Source organism: Dendrobates tinctorius, unplaced genomic scaffold (genome assembly GCF_039654945.1).
Source record: "Dendrobates tinctorius isolate UK_male_01 unplaced genomic scaffold, ASM3965494v1 ptg000016l, whole genome shotgun sequence".
NCBI lineage: Eukaryota > Metazoa > Chordata > Amphibia > Anura > Dendrobatidae > Dendrobates > Dendrobates tinctorius.
Genome location: NW_027361684.1, coordinates 13344874 through 13361627, shown reverse-complemented (window position 1 = coordinate 13361627; position 16754 = coordinate 13344874). Strand labels below are relative to the sequence as shown.

The 16754-nt window shown below is 40.1% G+C and overlaps 1 protein-coding gene across 2 annotated transcripts in view; it reads left to right on the top strand.

Moving 5' to 3' along the window:
• PIPOX (pipecolic acid and sarcosine oxidase) overlaps positions 1-16754 on the top strand; it is a 139545-nt gene that overhangs the window by 80740 nt on the left and 42051 nt on the right. Inside the window, exon 2 of one of the 2 annotated variants that reach the window (XM_073565482.1) lies at positions 1704-1852. The exons of the other annotated variant lie outside the window; for it this stretch is intronic. Within the exon in view, the coding sequence (XP_073421583.1) occupies positions 1704-1852 (149 nt within the window). The remainder of the gene's footprint in view (positions 1-1703; positions 1853-16754) is intronic. 2 annotated transcript variants of the gene reach the window in all.

The following is a 16754-nucleotide window of genomic DNA, read 5'->3' as shown; positions in this document are numbered from 1 at the left end:
ATATTCAGAGCTAGGTTATGCTGCATAGCTATGAGGATAGTAGCTTGGTGGTTATATGATAAGGCATTTGGTAAGTTTACCAGTGACTGTTTCTTGGCTTATAAGTGTGATAATTAGCTTTCCTTCTCCTACTTTGGTTTTTTACCATCCTCCACTCCCTGGTGCATTCCTCTGTTATATGTGAGTGAATATTATTTGTTTGCCTGGTATTTTTTCGATGTCCCTGTTCGCGTTGCCTTGTTCGTCGGGTTGGTGTACTGCAGTGCACAGCAGTGCCCCTCTTCCCTGTGTGGGCAAAGGGAACACACAGAAGGCAGATTTAGGAGATAAGGCAAGGTGCGTGGTCCTGGCATCTTCACCTTCAGAAGTAATCTGGGGAACAGGGCGAGCTAGGGTACCCCCTAGCATTAGGGACAGGGAAGGACACCAGACATTCGAGTCATGAAAGATTCAGGTTGCTATAGGCAACAAAGGCAGCTTTAATTTTCTTAGACAGATGTGCTGATTGTGGCCCAAGAAAAAAGCCTCCTTCCTCAGCTGAAACTCATCAGTCAGCTGTAGAGTTGGTTTTCTATACCTACTGAGAATATATGTGGGTATATTTTTCAAAATGAGTGCAGAGCAAAAGTGGGGAAGTTGTCCCTAGCAATCAAGCAGCTCTGTCATGTTTCAAAGGCCGTTTTGAAAAGGAACAAACAATCTCTACTTCGACTTTGATTTTGCTAAATCTCCATAGTGTACTGATAATACAAAGTATAATTTCATCATACTTGGAATCAGTTCATATTGTGTCATCACATCATCTCCATCCGTCTCACGGCCTTTGGATATGTTTTGTTGACAATTGTCGCTTCGATTGCCTTCTGGTCGCTTACACAGAACACCGCACAAGGACAGCTCCAGATGCTCAATACAATTTCTATATTGACAAAACCCAATTACATTTCCTTCAGATGCGGCAAATGTCACTTAATATTATCCTCTACCACTCTATATGTTTAACTGGAACACAGGCAGAAAACTGCCAATCAACAGTGGTGGGGTTATGCAGAGCTCATGAATACGGAGGACTACCTGGCAGCAGGTTCACTAGTCCTCTAGTGATAATCTCCTGCTGATAAAACAGTGATTTTTATCAAAACTACAGCAAGCAGCCCAGTAAGTGATGCATTGTCCCTGTTAAACTGAAGGTCAGTCATTTTGGATAACCATAAACAAAGTTCTTATCCATAATATATAAGATTGTAAATGTCTAGAAAAACATCTGTACAGGCCACACTTGGAAGAAAGTTGTCGGTAAAAAGATTATTATTCACTTTAATATGTCTCTGACCTTGAACTTTGTTCCCAGAAAGCCGCAAATAGAAAGCAATTGATTCTTCTGATGGAAAATAGAACTGGAAGTTATCCATTTTAATATGCTAATACATTTTACAGAGCGCTCTACACGGAGACAATGAGATTGAAACATAATAAGATGTAGTTGCCAGTCATGGGACCGTCTTCAGCCGAATGTAAAACCTCTTTTGAGACGTGAAGACATCTAGCCACCAAGGATGTATGCTATGACCATAATTAGGCAGAAAGACATAGAAAGTACAGAGACATTTAAATAGCTTTTACCTAAAAGGAACCTGTACTATATAGTGTGCTGCTGGCGGGAATACATTTTTGTAAAAAAAAAATAATCATTTTTCTTCCAGTTTCCCCTCCCCCACTCCAGAGGCAGCTCTCATGGGCAAACAAGAATCATTCGTAGAGCTTATGCTGAACATTTTTACACCAACATGATGCAGGAGAGTTATGAGCTTTGGGCAGAGTTGGAGAAGGAGTCCGGAATCCAACTGTACAGGTGGAGTATCAAAAACTAAAGTAGGAAAGTGATCAATTTGCAAGGTTTGGGGTCATTTTATGTTGATTGTTTTGAAGTGATCACCTTGATCACATTAACAATTTTTTTTTTTTTTATGAAGGAGCCATAGACACCAATTGATTAGTGATCCCTTCATTACCCAGCATAGGGGCAGTAAAAGAGTAACTGTTGTTTTAATTATTGTTTCATTGATCAATAGTTCACATGAAAATAAAACTTTTGTAGCATATTCTGTTGTATATCAGAGAAATCCGCTTCTTTCTCCTTCTAGACTGATCTTTCATTCTCAAAATTCTCGAATTCACATGTCAAATTTGTCTTCAGAGAGTAGAGATTTCCCCATTGCTGAGATGACAGTTGGTGCTCATAAAGTTCTAGGGAACTTTCATCAGAATGGCTGTTTTTGCCACTATCTCCTCCCATTTATTCGACTACTCTCTCTCCATAAACTTTTATAAATTCAATCCAAGAGGAGTGAGAAGCAACTTGCTCTGATAAGATGTATTACAAAGTTGCTTATTTTCATGTGTACTATTGAATTATAAAATTAAAATGATAGTTATTCCTTAAAGCAATTGTCCATGTTTTTGCTCCTGCCAAGAAGATTAAGTGTATGTTCATATAGAATTGTGAAATAGCTTTTTTTCTAGACATTTTTTACTTCTATCCCACATTTAAAGAAGCACTCCTCCCATCAAAGTTTTTATCCTCTTATTATATTGCAATCATATTATATAGCACTGTGTACTTACAATTGCTCATTTTGCCTTTCTACCCAGCCAATTTTTCTTTTTTCTCTGCTCAATGTAGAAACAGAAAGTCTCTTGTCCCTACAGAAAGCTCCTGACCCAGCTGCTCTCTCCACCCCCCTGCCAGGGACTTTTGCGTTATGACTAATACATGGAAAATTGACCTCCTGTTTCTACATGTAGCTTAGAAGGATTCAGCTAGTCTGTTTTCCATCATGTGATGACATAGACCTAATGGTGAGCAGAAGAATTAGCTGGGTAGAAAGGGAAAATGAGCAATTGCAAGTACACAGTGCTGTATGATATGGTGACTGTAATATATTAAGGGTATAAAATTTTGATGGAAGGAGTTCTTCTTTAACAGTTTTGCACTAGAAATCACAGCAGCCCCTCTGTCTTTCTGCTTTTCCTCCCTCCAGATCCTTTCCTTCTGCCAGAATTAACTAATAGGTGGTGCAAGAAGGACATTTCTTTAATATGATATCGAAAAAGGTTTTTCTGGTGTACTTGTACTGTTGATTTATGAAAAAAATGCAGTTAACTAATTGAGAGTTTAATATCATTTGCAAAAATATTTGATAAAATTGATTTCTGGAAATGAGCACTATAGAATTATTTCTGCTGCATTTTCCTTCTATAGACTTATCCTGACAATTTTTAAAAGGTTTAGTACATTTGGGCCATGGAAAACATCACCGCTCCACAGGATAGTAGAGAAATTTATGAGCACTAAAATTCCCACCGCCGGGACTCTACCAATCAACAGAAATCAATAGATCATGCACATATTTTACTTCCTATGTCTTTTCTTTATCATTTTGTAATGGAACAGTTGCATAAAAATATTACGTGAGACTCAATGTATTCCAATGAACTACAACTACCGGTAATTTGACATTGAGAAAGGTTTTCCCAAAAAACTTTGTATAAACCCAGCCTCTGGAAAAAGTGGAGAGAATTAAGAATTTAAGAATAAGGCTGTGTGCCCACGTTTCGTTTTTTAAGCGTTTCCGCAGCGCTTTTAGACGTGCGTTTCTGCTGCGGAAACGCTTAAGAAAAGCATCCCATGGAAACATAATGGAATCTGCACATGTTGTGCTAATGGTGCGTTTTTTTCCACTGCGGAAATGCTAAGCGGAAAAAAGCGCATCATGTTCATTAACTTTGCGGAAATGCACGCGTTTCTGCATACATACAATTGTATTGCAAAAACTCATAGGAAAACGCATGCTAAAATGCTTAACAAAAGCATCAAAAATGCTTACAAAAGCGCTTCATAAAACGCATGCATTTTCCCGGCAAGAGGGTGCGCGTTTCCGCTCAGGAATATTCTGCATGAAAAACGCTACGTGGGCACATAGCCTTAAGCCTAAGATCATGAAGAATGATTATTACACATATGTAATATTGTGAAGGGGGGTCCGATAAGGAGAATGCCCCAATAAACTACAATAGGCATGGTTATGGGGAGTTGTCTGCAGCATAAAGATATTTTTGAACGTAGGAGGATTATGCATTTTCTATAACATTGCATAATCATTAAAGGAATTGTATCCTTTTTTTAAAAAAAATATATATATTTTTAATTTATTTATTACAGCACAACAGAAACTGGTATATATCTTTTTTTTATTAAATTTTTACTAAGTCGCTGGTGTGTTAGTATCAGAGCAAGCACAACAGTTACACACAGCAAACACAGAAGCCACAGTCCATGGGAGATTGCAGTCAGTGTCCAACTCTAGCTCTCATGCATGCTGCTGCGCCAGCCGTGAACTGCGCGCACCCCCTGGGCCGCCCAAATCACAGCTGTGAGCGGAGCCAGGTGTCATTGTATTGTAGCCCAGCAATATGCGCCGGGATACAATATCCCTCTATTACTGGGATTAGAAGAGAGCATTGCCGGCTGGAGCGCTGTGAACACTGTAATTAGCGGTGTGCTCGGTCTGGGCGCCACGGCTGTGGCGGTGACTTTGTCCAGCAGTGAGAATATTAAAACGTTTTAAATGCATTTGTTATATTTTATACCTTTACAAAAAATGAAACAGTAAGGCTGTGTGCACACGCTGCGGATTTTGCTGCGGTTCCGCAGCGGTTTTGGCCGCTGCGGACCCGCAGCAGTTTTTGCTGCGGTGTACAGTACCATGATTCCCTATGGGAATCAAAAACCGCAGTGCAGACGGTGCGGAATTTTCCGCGCGGATTATCTGCGGTTTTCAATCCACAGAAAGAATTGACATGTCAATTCTTTCTGCGGATTCTCCTGCGGTTTGCCATCTCCTCTATTGAGGAGATGAAAAACCGCAGGGCAAAACCGCAGAGCAATCCGCAGGTAAAACCGCAGGTCTTTTGACCTGCGGTTTCACCTGCGGATTTTACAAAATCCGCGCGGATGAATCCGCACCTAATCCGCAGCGTGTGCACACAGCCTAATACTTCACATTTTTTTCAGGTGTTTAAAAGAATTATTTTTGATAATACATTCCCTTTAGAGGCAGGAATGAGAATAGTCTAGCCAAGAAAAATGCATAAGCTTCACGACAGGGAGAGGAGTGAAAACAGAAAATGAAAGGGGCAAATTAAACTAAAATGTACTCTTTAATGTTATTTTCTCGCAAAATATAAGGACAGCTGTGTATTCTCTGTCATATAGGTTACTGTATCCTGTATTGTACTTAGAATGTGGTATATTTTCTCTATCTAAGCACACCCTTTATTCATCAGGACCATTACAAGATAAAAGTCAGTTTTTTAGTCCACATTCACACGTTCAGTATTTGGTGAGTTTTTTACATCAGTATTTGGAAGCCAAAACCAGGAGTGGGTGATAAATCCAGAAGTGGTCACGTGTTTCTATTATACTTTTCCTCTGATTGTTCCACTCCTGGTTTTTGGCTTATAAATACTGCTGTAAAATACTGACCAAATACTGACTGTGTGAATGAGGCCTTACAGAGACAATCTTGGCAGTGCTCCACAGCTGTCCTGCATGTTAATAACGTGTTGCTTGAGAAAATTATTTCTAGCCACCAAATGTTTTCGGATACAGGACAAAGAACTCCAGCAGTCTATCTTTAGTATTATTCTAATTCTGTCATCCTCTCATCCATATTAACTTCTTTCTCTTAATAATTATCCCAGCTCTAAGAAAATACATATTCTTTTGTTCCATTGGCACATGACGCCTTCCATCAGTATCTCTCGTGCGCTCAGGCAGCGTAATGGCAGATTTATCATGCGTCTGTATCATCGTACACAAAGGGGGCACACAGCAATCCCACATTGCCAATGATTTCTGCACTACTTTGACCTTCAGCCGCCCTCTATAAACCCATGGCCCGGCTTGTAGCATTGTCACTCACCCACCTCAGAGCGCCAAGAAAAAAGGATTTAATTACAGTGCAATTCAGCTTATTTGACCCTTGAAAAATTATTGTCAACATTCATTTTAATTTTTTTTTGCTTCCTGAAAATTTCCATTGACAAAACTGACTCATGATTTTTTACACAAAAGCTTTTCAACTGTATAAAACTAAAAATAAAAAATAACTGCTAGTTGACAACGTTTGATAATGCCACTAGGCAATAACATAGCTGTGCTTTTTTCTTACAGGGCTCTATATCATCTACAAAAGCCTAGAATTAAAACATTTGATGTATAGTCTGGCACCACCAGAGGGAGCTCGTGAGCTTACTGTATACAACGTTATTATGGAGTGAACACTTTAAGCTCAAACTCTCCCTCTAGTGGTGATTGTAGGCAATTACAATTGTACGTTTTAACCATTTGACTATGTAGGCAATATGGATCAGAAAAAGGGAGCCCCGAAATAGTGTTATAACGTGTAAGATTCACGTAAGGGCTATCACTATAATTAATTCACTGCTTCCTGTGTCATTATATTAATATCCTTTTTGTGGATTTTGACTTAAAAAAAACTAATTTTCATAGAAGAAAACTATCAATGCAATTATCTGAAAACGGATGGTCATTCTGAGAGCAATGCTTTGTAGTAGTGTGTTTAATAAACTTCCAACATCAAGAGAAGCTTTACTCCGAATAGGTAATTATTCTGCTGTGATCATTTAGACACTTGAAAGAATAATCCATGAGAATAATACAGTGTAGACTATAAATTACAAGAGAAAACCAACTTGATGGTGGTAAGAAAAGAACTTGTGGCGGTGACATTTATTGCTGCTTTACAGCAGAATTGGTTTCCAAGCTAGAAAATGACAAAGCAGAGCGGCCAGCCTATTTAGCCATAGACACTGAGCATATTATACAGCACTGTGTACTTACAATTGCTCATTTTGTCTTTCTACCCAGCTAATTCTTCTCTTTTCTCTGCTCTATGTAGAAGCAGGAAGTCATTTATCTTTGCATGACTCATTCCCTCTTCAACTCCTGGATCAGATACTCCACTCCCTCCCCCCTGCCATAGACTTTTGCAGTGAATCTTGACTTGTGCAGGGAAAATTGACCTTGTGTTTCTACAGAGATTAGAAGGATTCCGCTCGTCAGTTTTTTATCATGTGTTATCATAGACCTAATGGAAAACAGAAGAATTAAATGGGCAGAAAGGCAAAATGAGAAATTGTAAGTACACAGTGCTGTATAGTATGATGATTTCAATATATTAAGAGGACAATAACTTTGATTGGAGGAGGATGGCTTCTCTAATAACAAGGTTCCCATCACAGTAAATTTAGCAACATCCTTTTAAACCTTTAACCTTGTTTTTCAGTAAAGTTGAAGCAAAGCTACGCCAACATACACCAAACTATGCCAAACATTTGCCCAAAGGACACTTTTTTCACAACCATGGAACATTTTCCCCATGCATACACAAAACAAATATAAATGAGAATATTTTTCTGAAGCATACACCAAATAGACCCCTAATATACAGTAATAAGACGCCGATACTCAAAGACATTACTGAACTTGAAAGGGTTCAAAGGCGGGCTACTAAAATGATAAATGGAGTTGGTTCACTACAATACCCAGAAAGGTTATCAAAATTAGGTCTATTTACTCTAGAAAAGAGAAGACTAAGGGGAGACCTAATATATATGTACAAGTATATCAGAGGGCAATACAGAGATCTCTCCAATGAACTGTTTGTACCATGGACTGTGACAAGAACAAGGGGGCATTCTTTTTGTTTGGAGGAAAGACAATTTCTGCACCAGCATAGAAGAGGGTTCTTCACGGTAAGAGCAGTGAGGCTCTGGAATTCTCTTCCTGAGGAAGTGGTGATGGCCAACTCACTGAATGAATTTAAGAAAGGAATGGATGCTTTTCTTGTGAGTAACAGTATAGAAGGTTACGAATAACATAATATTATAGGTAGATGGTTGACCCAGCTTAGGGGAAGGAATTTTTTTCCCTATGGAGAAAATTGGCTTCTACTCTGTGGGTTTTTTGCCTTCCCCAGGATCAACAATGCAGAACAGCTGCACTAAAAATAGGCTGAACTAGATGGACATAAGGTCGTCCTTCAGCCTTCAAAATTATGTTAGGCTGAGTTCACACGTGGCGTTTTTTTCGCGTTTCCACGGCGGTTTTAACTGCACGATTTTGCCGCGAAAACGCGAAAAATAAGCATCCCATGCATTCCTATGGGATTCCGCAATGCTGTGCTAATGCTGCGGTTTTTACCGAGGCGGAATCGCTTTGCGGTAAAAAACGCAGCATGCTCATTAATTTGCGGAATCGCGGCGATCCCGCACCCATAGGAATGCATTGTTCCGCTTACTTCCCGCATGTGGCTGTGCACACCATGCGGAAAATAAGCAGAACAATTGCAGATGGTACCTACGGTCTGGAGGAGAGGAGACTGTCCTCCGGGCTTTGGGTACCATATCCCTGTAAAAAATAGAATTTAAAATAAAAAATACTGTTATTCTCACCTTCCGGCGTCCTGCGCAGCATTCCCGCCTCTCTCCACGCTCCCGGTCCCAGTAAGCCTTTGCGAAAATGCCCACGATGGTGCCCGTTCTCGCAGGATCGCGAAGTCTCGTGGTAATTTGCGCGACGTCATCGCGAATTACCGCGAGACATCGCGATCCCGTGAGAACGGACGACATCGCGGGCATTTTCGCAAAGGATTACGGGGAACGGATGCGCGGGACGTCGGAAGGTGAGAATAACACTATTTTTTATTTTTTTTTACATTCTATCTTTTACTACTGATGCCGCATAGGCGGCCTCAGTAGTAAAAAGTTGGTCACACTCGTCAAACACTATGTTTGACGAGTGTGACCAACCTGTCAATCAGTTCTCCAAGCGATGCTACATATCGCTTGGAAAACGCTAGCAATTCTGCAAGCTAATTACGCTTGCAAACTGCTAGTTTTTCCGCGGGAAAATCGCGGGAATTTAAAATGCGATTTTCCCGCGGAATGGAATTCCGGAATTCTCGCGGTAATTTCCGCGAGAGTTCCGGTACGTGTGCACTTAGCCTTACTATGTTAATATAGTTAAAAAAATTACCAGGGTAACTACCCAGATAACTTTTTTGGGGACTCAGCATCTACATGGGGTTTCAAGAGTTGACATGCAATTTTTATACTCACATGGAAGGTACCGCAACTTGTCATGGAGCCGACAGTGCTGATCAGATTGATGTATAGATTATTTATTAATCTGCATAGCTCCCCCTGCTCTATAACGTGGTAACTGCCGATTGGATGGCATTTTCATGGCGACAGGTTCCCATTGAATGATGGAAGGAGAAAGTGTAAAGGGCAGAACATAAAACATAATGTAGAGTAATGGATGAGGAGAGGAAAAAAAGATTTTTTTTTATTAAAATAAAAAAATGCTATAAAGGAAAAAAAAAAAGGTAAAGCAGAAAAAACAACTCATGTTAACATTCCAGTGATGCTTCATAATACAGTGAGGCTCAATATTTTCCTCCGAGTTACAACAGTCACTTCTGCCCCGCGTACTTATCATCTAATGAGTTGTGTTCCTATGATGAATTGTAGTAATTAAGGGCAGGTGCAGACGACTGTAGATTCTCGTATCCGAGAGAATTGGGTCGATCATGCAAATCACACTCTGATCATAGTCTGAGGCCAGCGTGATCTGATTTTGTTGGATGAATAGAAGATGGAGAAAAAAGTTTCTCCATCTTCTCCATTGTGTCAGTGCGGGGAAATAGGACTGCACTCAGATGTCATCCAAGTGCAGTTCAATGTTTTCCACAGACTCATTGACGAATAACGGATCAAACTGAGAATGCAGTGATTTTTTTTTTTCTTCTGGCAGACTCTGTCTGAAGCAAAAAATAAAGCATGTGCACGGACCCATAGAACAACATTGGTTCAAGTGTGATCTGATATATTGTTGGATCGCACTCTGGTTGAAAGTATGATCCTCTGCACAAGTGCTTAGTGTAAAGAATTATACAATAAAAAATTTCAAAGTTTACTAACTTAAGTACTGCCCCAAGCAATTCCACCTTTCATTGTATTAGTATGGCAGCAATATTTCACTTTGTTACCCAGAAAGTACACAACTCATGCATCCCGCGTTTGTTCTGAGGGTGCTAGCATATACTTTATGCAATTGTGAGGTTATTTTTCTTTTCAACATTAAACTTTAATTTGGTGAATTGTCTTCGTGTCTTGCTCTTTCGCAGTCAGCAGGAGCCTCGAGGTGCCACTATGCCTCATGGTCAATTTCCATAATTTTATTTCGATGCATGTCTCTGCCAGTCTCCATGAGTTGTGGCTAAATAGCTTTTGTCTCCATCCGACCTAGTGTGTTTATAATTAACAAGTTACACACTTATGTTACCTGCGCATTAAATATTAGGTGTAAAGTCCATGAGCAGACGTGTGTGAAGAAGCAATAGTCACCCTAGGATAAGACATAGGAACATTTTCTTCTTCCAGCGCTGGAGTTAATATTTAATGCACACTGTTTTCATACAGCTGGGGAAGTATTTCATTATTAAAAATATAAGGATACTCGATGCAAGCCTGGCGGTGTCTGCCGGAGACCTTCGCATCCTGGTTCTATGATAAATATGAGGATTATGCAGCGTTGCACTTTAAATAGACGCTGAGTTTCGGATCCCTTAAGGACCATCTTCAGTTCAAGCACCTTAAGAACATGAAGTGAGTGCAGAAAGGCGAGATTGTAGACGTCAGTGGTTGTAGATTCTCCTAGGATTATTCTCAGGCAATGGTAGATCGGGCTGCTAAGTAAAGAAATCTAAAGGTCGCAGCAGTTACAGGTTACGCTGAGTCTTCAGAACAATAAACGATGTTGTCCTGTAATAGTGAAATATTGAGAGATATCCTCTTATTTATCCTATAAGTTCTTATTACTGGCGATATCTTCATGCAATGACACTGACGTCATTGTAGCCATGTGGTGCATGTATGCTGAAGTGTAACCTCGGGGGACTGATTCATTCACGTGATTACTCCAGAATTTTGGAAATTCCTTTATTATAACGTAACCACCCACTGTGCAAGGAACTGTGGCAATCCCCAATAATATTGTGTAGGCATGAGATTTGAGTAAATCTGAGAGTGCAGGAGTTTACATAGTAGGTAAAGGGGCTCTCCATGTAATAATGATTCTATATCTTTTATATAGGTATTCAATAGTGAATCAGCTGTTATCTCCAGTGGCAGTCGGATGTAAACACTGAACTGATCTGCACTGGCCAGCCCCATTCCTATCTGTAACTGTTGCTAGAATAGGAGTTGATCTGGTCAACATATTAATCGCATATCCTTCCTGATAAATCTTAAAAAAATGAGAATACCCTTTTCAGGAAAATTTGTCACCACTTTTTTTGCTAGCCCATCTGAGAGCAGAATGATATAGGGGCAGTGACCCTGATTCCAGCAATGTGTCACTTCCTAGGCTGCTTGCTGTCATTCCGATAAAATCGCAGTTTTTTCTGCTGCAGATTTAGCAGTTTTCCGAATGCTGAGCTCTGTATACCTCTGTATAGCTCTGTATACCCCCGCTCACAACATTGATTGTCAATTTTGTGTGTACACTGTGCATAGGCGGAAAGATGCTAATCAGTGGTGGGGGCGGGGTTACTCAGAGCAAGAGGACTACTTGGCACGAGAAGACTGGTCCTCTAGTAATTTCCTGCTGATAAAACACTGATTTTATTGAAACAATAACACACAGCCCAGTAAGGGACAAATCGCTGGAATCAGAGTCTCTACCATCATGCTTCCCTTAAGATTACATTGCAAAAACCTGTTGACTGATTCCCTTTACTTTAGTGTGTTTTGAGAGGTGAGTTGGACTGGGAGAGAGGAAACAAGAACTTCTGCTTTGGCCAGGGCTTCCAGATCTACTTGACATGACTAGGTTTTTTCAGAGATCTTTGGTCAGTAAAGGAAAATGTAGCCATCCTTCTTTCAAAGAAGGTATAAAATGGGGGCACCGACAAGGAAATCTCATAGTACTAGGTCAGAGAACTACATCCAGGTGAGGAATAGTTTACCCAGACTTGTCAAAGCAGGAATAAGTTATTATCCCTGAACTGAACACTTTTTCTTAGATACAAATGGATGTGACATGTGAGTGTATTGTAGCTCAATGAGAATTAGAAAATCCATGTAAAGTAAGATGAAGGAAAGAATGCGGAAAACTGACAATAATACAATGATATGGGGAAACACACAGAAGGCTCAACAATAAATGTACCACGAGGAGGGAGTGTGACCACGGAGTCCAGCACCAGTACGAAGCGGCACCATGATCACACCACTGATTCCAATATCCGCTTTTACCCACACGTAGGTCTATGGAGTATTGCAGAATGTTATTACAGTAGATTACAAGCTCTGACCCCAACAAGAAGCAAATATATCATTTTCTAGCGTCTGAACCCTAGTGAAATACAGAAAGTTTATGTATCAATGCCTCCTATAATTACTTCATCGGTTTACTCTAAAATTATGATCCCATAGGATCTGGGATTATGGTAATATTTCTAAGGAATGAAATAGAGCTTTATAGTTGTACAAAAGTAAAAAAAAAATATTGTTATATCCTGAGTATGTAGCAGATGTCCTGCCTCATTGTGTTCACTGAATAGGATCACGTTTGACATTTGGTTTCTATGCATGTGGCGGCTGGGGTCACCTAGATTGCGATGAGTCCACACCTGTATGTTGGTCAGGTGTACAGTTATGTGCAAAATAATAGCAGTGTGCTTAAAACAACTGAGAAAAACCTCAATCCCCATCACAGCATTGATTTCCTTCAGTAACAAATGAAAACATGAACAAAATATGAATTTTTAAATTGAAAATGAAGAAAAGGGAATAAATAGGCTGCTGAAAAAATAAAAGTGTCTGCATTTTCATTTAGAAACTTGAAAATTTACAGTATAAACTGAAATTTGTTTCCAGACGTAGCTTTTCTGTTAATTAATCACTGAACTAATATATTAGGTGTGTAACCTTTATTTCTGATGAATGTTTTACACCTGTATGGCATGGAGTCAACTAACATCTGACACCTGCGAACAGATATTTAAAGGGAATCTGTCACCCCATTTTTGGCCTGTAAGATGCGGCCACCGCCATCAGGGGCTTATCTACAGCATTCTGTAATGCTGTAGATAAGCCCCCGATGTAACCTGAAAGATTAGAAAAACACATTATATTATACTCACCGGGGGGGGCATGGTCCGGTGCGGTGGGTGTCGCGGTCCGGTCCGGCGCCTCCCATCTTCATACGATGACGTCCTCCTTCTTACTTCTCCCTCAGCTCCTGCGCAGGCGTACTTTATCTGCCCTGTTGAGGGCAGAGTAAAGTACTGCGTTGCACAGGTGCCGGACCTCTCTGACCTTTCCCAGCGCCTGCGCACTGCAGTACTCTGCTTTGCCGTCAACAGGGGCAGGAGCCGTGGCAGAAGTAAGAAGGAGGATGTCATCGCTAGAAGATTGGAGGCGCCGAACCGGACCGCGACACCCATCAGACCGGACCGAACCCCTGTGTAAGTATAATCGAACTCGTTTTTCTTATCTTTCAGGTTACATCGGGGGCTTATCTACAGCATTACAGAATGCTATAGATAAGCCCCTGATGGCGGTGGCCGCATCTTATAGGCCAAAAATGGGGTGACAGATTCCCTTTAAGCCTACACTGGCTGGACTACATTCCACAGTTCTTCTGCAGTCTCATAAACTGTCTGTAGCTTTTAGACCCAATAAGAAGAATTTTGCTCTCATCTGTCCATAGAATGTTGCGCCACTTCTCTTTAGGCCAGCCAATGTGTTTTTTGGCAAACTGTGAGCTTTTCATCATGTTTTTTTTTCAGCAGTGTTACTTTATGAAGATTTCTTGCAAATAGTTTTGCTCCACATAGGCATCATCTGATAGTTGCAGGACTTACAAGTAGCTGAAGATCTTCTTTGATCGCCCTGGAGTTGACCATTGGGGGCTTCTTTGCCATTCTTGTGATTCTATGACAGTGGTATGGTAGTCTTTCTTTTCTTTCCATTCGTTTCAGGTTTTGTTTTAAAGTTTGGAAATCTTTTTAGCTGACCAGCCATTTATTTTCTGCGCTTGGTTATAAGTTATCCCCTCTCCAATCATCTTGTTGTTCAATGTTCTTTCTCCTTTGGTACAATGGTTGGATTGACCCATTTTACTTACTGAGCAAGTGCTAAAACCAACAGGTACAACATCTGCTTCCGTCCTTCTTTAAATAACGGCCATAATTCACACCTGTTTCTTCACAGAATGAATGACCTCACTAATTCAACCCCTTTCATTAAATGAGAGAATTACACCCAATTAGCAGCGTAGATATCATGACAGTTGATTCTGTTGGTTGCCCATTACTCACCTGCACCTACTCATCAATTTTTTCCCACGTTGAGTTATCTTTTCTTCCAAAAACAGTAATTAAACACATTAGTGATGGTAGACCGCTTTTATTTTACACATAACTGTATGGGCCCTTGTAGCATTTTAGATCCTCTAAACACACTTTTGTTTGCCCCATCTTGTAATAATATTCCCATTCTGGACCCATCCGGTAATAATGTTCTCATCCTGGCGCTCTTCTCCAGCATAAACGATTCTTCTTCCCACCTTCTCATCTCATGATGGGCAGCATCCTGTACCAAACCTGGCACAGAGGCCCGCAGCTGCCATCAGTTTGCCTGCCACATGTATTGAAGTGCAGGGAGCCTCCAGACTCTGTGCCGCTATTCAATTCAGCTGAATGTGCGTCCTCGGATGTACATCCAGCTGAAATAGGCACTGGTGTCAGTCTGTCCCCCCCCGCATGGATTCAGTTGCGGTCGTACCCTCTGCTACCTCGGTCATTATGCCCTTGGTGTGACCCCTTCGTTTCGATGTTGCTGCAGATAATATTTTCTGCAAGTTGTACCAGTGGGGTCATAGTAGTCTTGACACTTGGTTCCAAGGTCAACATCAAAACTCTGTGATTGGAGGGGAAACAGGATTAAAATTATATTAGCCATTAATACTATAGTCTGCACGGCTCCTAAACGTTATCACTGCCACTTGGTATTTCTCACAGATAACATTTTTTTGACATATCTGACTTAACATTTCCAGTTCTCTGTTCCATCATAAGAGCAGAAAAACAAAAATGATGGTGTTAAATGATGGTCACCGATAATGCCAATGGACCACATTAACTTTTATTGGAGTTTTTCAACTTCTGTCACAGCATTAATTGTCTGTATGCTGCTCTATTTTTTCCTAAAAATGCGATGTTATCTGGAACTGGGACTTTGCATCGATCCTCCAACGCAGATGTGAACTCAGCCTCAGCTTTTTTTAGTTCTCGATTTAATGATTGGTTGCAAATTAATAACATTCACGTTTATTTTATTTGACTCATTACAGTAAAGGATTTAATTACATATTTGGTAGACTTCCCATTAATGCTTAGACCCAGCCTGCGCTTTGCATTTTGAACCAGTTCTTGCATGCAGTTTTTTTTTTTCTCAGCCAAAAGTAGAGACGGAAGAAAGCTTCATGACTTTGTTCTTTTATGAATAAATTTCCCAGTTTTAGCATAAACGAAAATCATCATAATGCATGTGAATCACTAGTTATAGAAAAGCTTGTGTGCAGTACACCAACATTGTTGTTACGGCAGAACCTGAACCTTTTTTGTACACCTGTTAGTGTGGGTCCGTTGCAAATGCCAACCGAAAAAGCGCCCAAAAAAACTCTAAAAGAAAGAACATATAAAACCATAAAAAAAGTAAATCATGTTTCTATGTAAAAAAAACACCGTACATTGAGTCTTTTGAGCATCTTTTAACCACTTCATGTTTTCAAAGATGCCAAGCGGTTAAAAGAAGAGAGCTGTCCATTCTTCAGACATTTTCCACTCTGGAGTTTACAATACAAGGCAAAGAGATGGCTGAAAGAAAAAAAAATGAAGGCCATAAATATGAAAAAAAAAACACTCAGAAGACAACCAAAAAAAGACACATCGGGAAAAAAAATGCTGACGTTTCCGGAAACATCTTCATCTTGAGAAACTCATTGGGTTCAAAGATGAGTGCATATAATCTTATGGTAAAAAAAAATAATGCAGGAAAGTATCATTTAAAAAGATATTCACAGGATAAAATTATTATTCCATTAAACTCACATGTCAAATTATGATAATATTTCTAAGTAATAAAATAAAGCTTTATAGTTGTGTGAAAGCATCTAATAGGATCAGGTATCACTTCTGAGATCCTAATCTTTCAAGGGAATCTGTCAGCAGGCTTTTGTTATATAATCTGAAGATAGCAGCAGATAGAGGCTGAAACACAGAATTCGGGGATGTGTTATTTATTAGGCTGTGTGCTGTTTACTTACAATGAAGGATTTATCACCAGGAGATTATCACTGCCTGGCTTACAGCTCACACTCTTGCTAGACTGACCACGCCCCCTCCTCTGATGAGCAGCTCACTGTCAATAGACAATGTACACAAAAAAGCTGTGGTGTGGGTGATGTTAGCTTGCTCTGCTCTGCCACATGCTACACCTAAAACTCTGATTGGATCACAACTACTGTATCCTGTAAATTATGTGATACATCACTGGAATCAGGATTTCTTTTCCTACATTATGCTCCTCTCAGACGA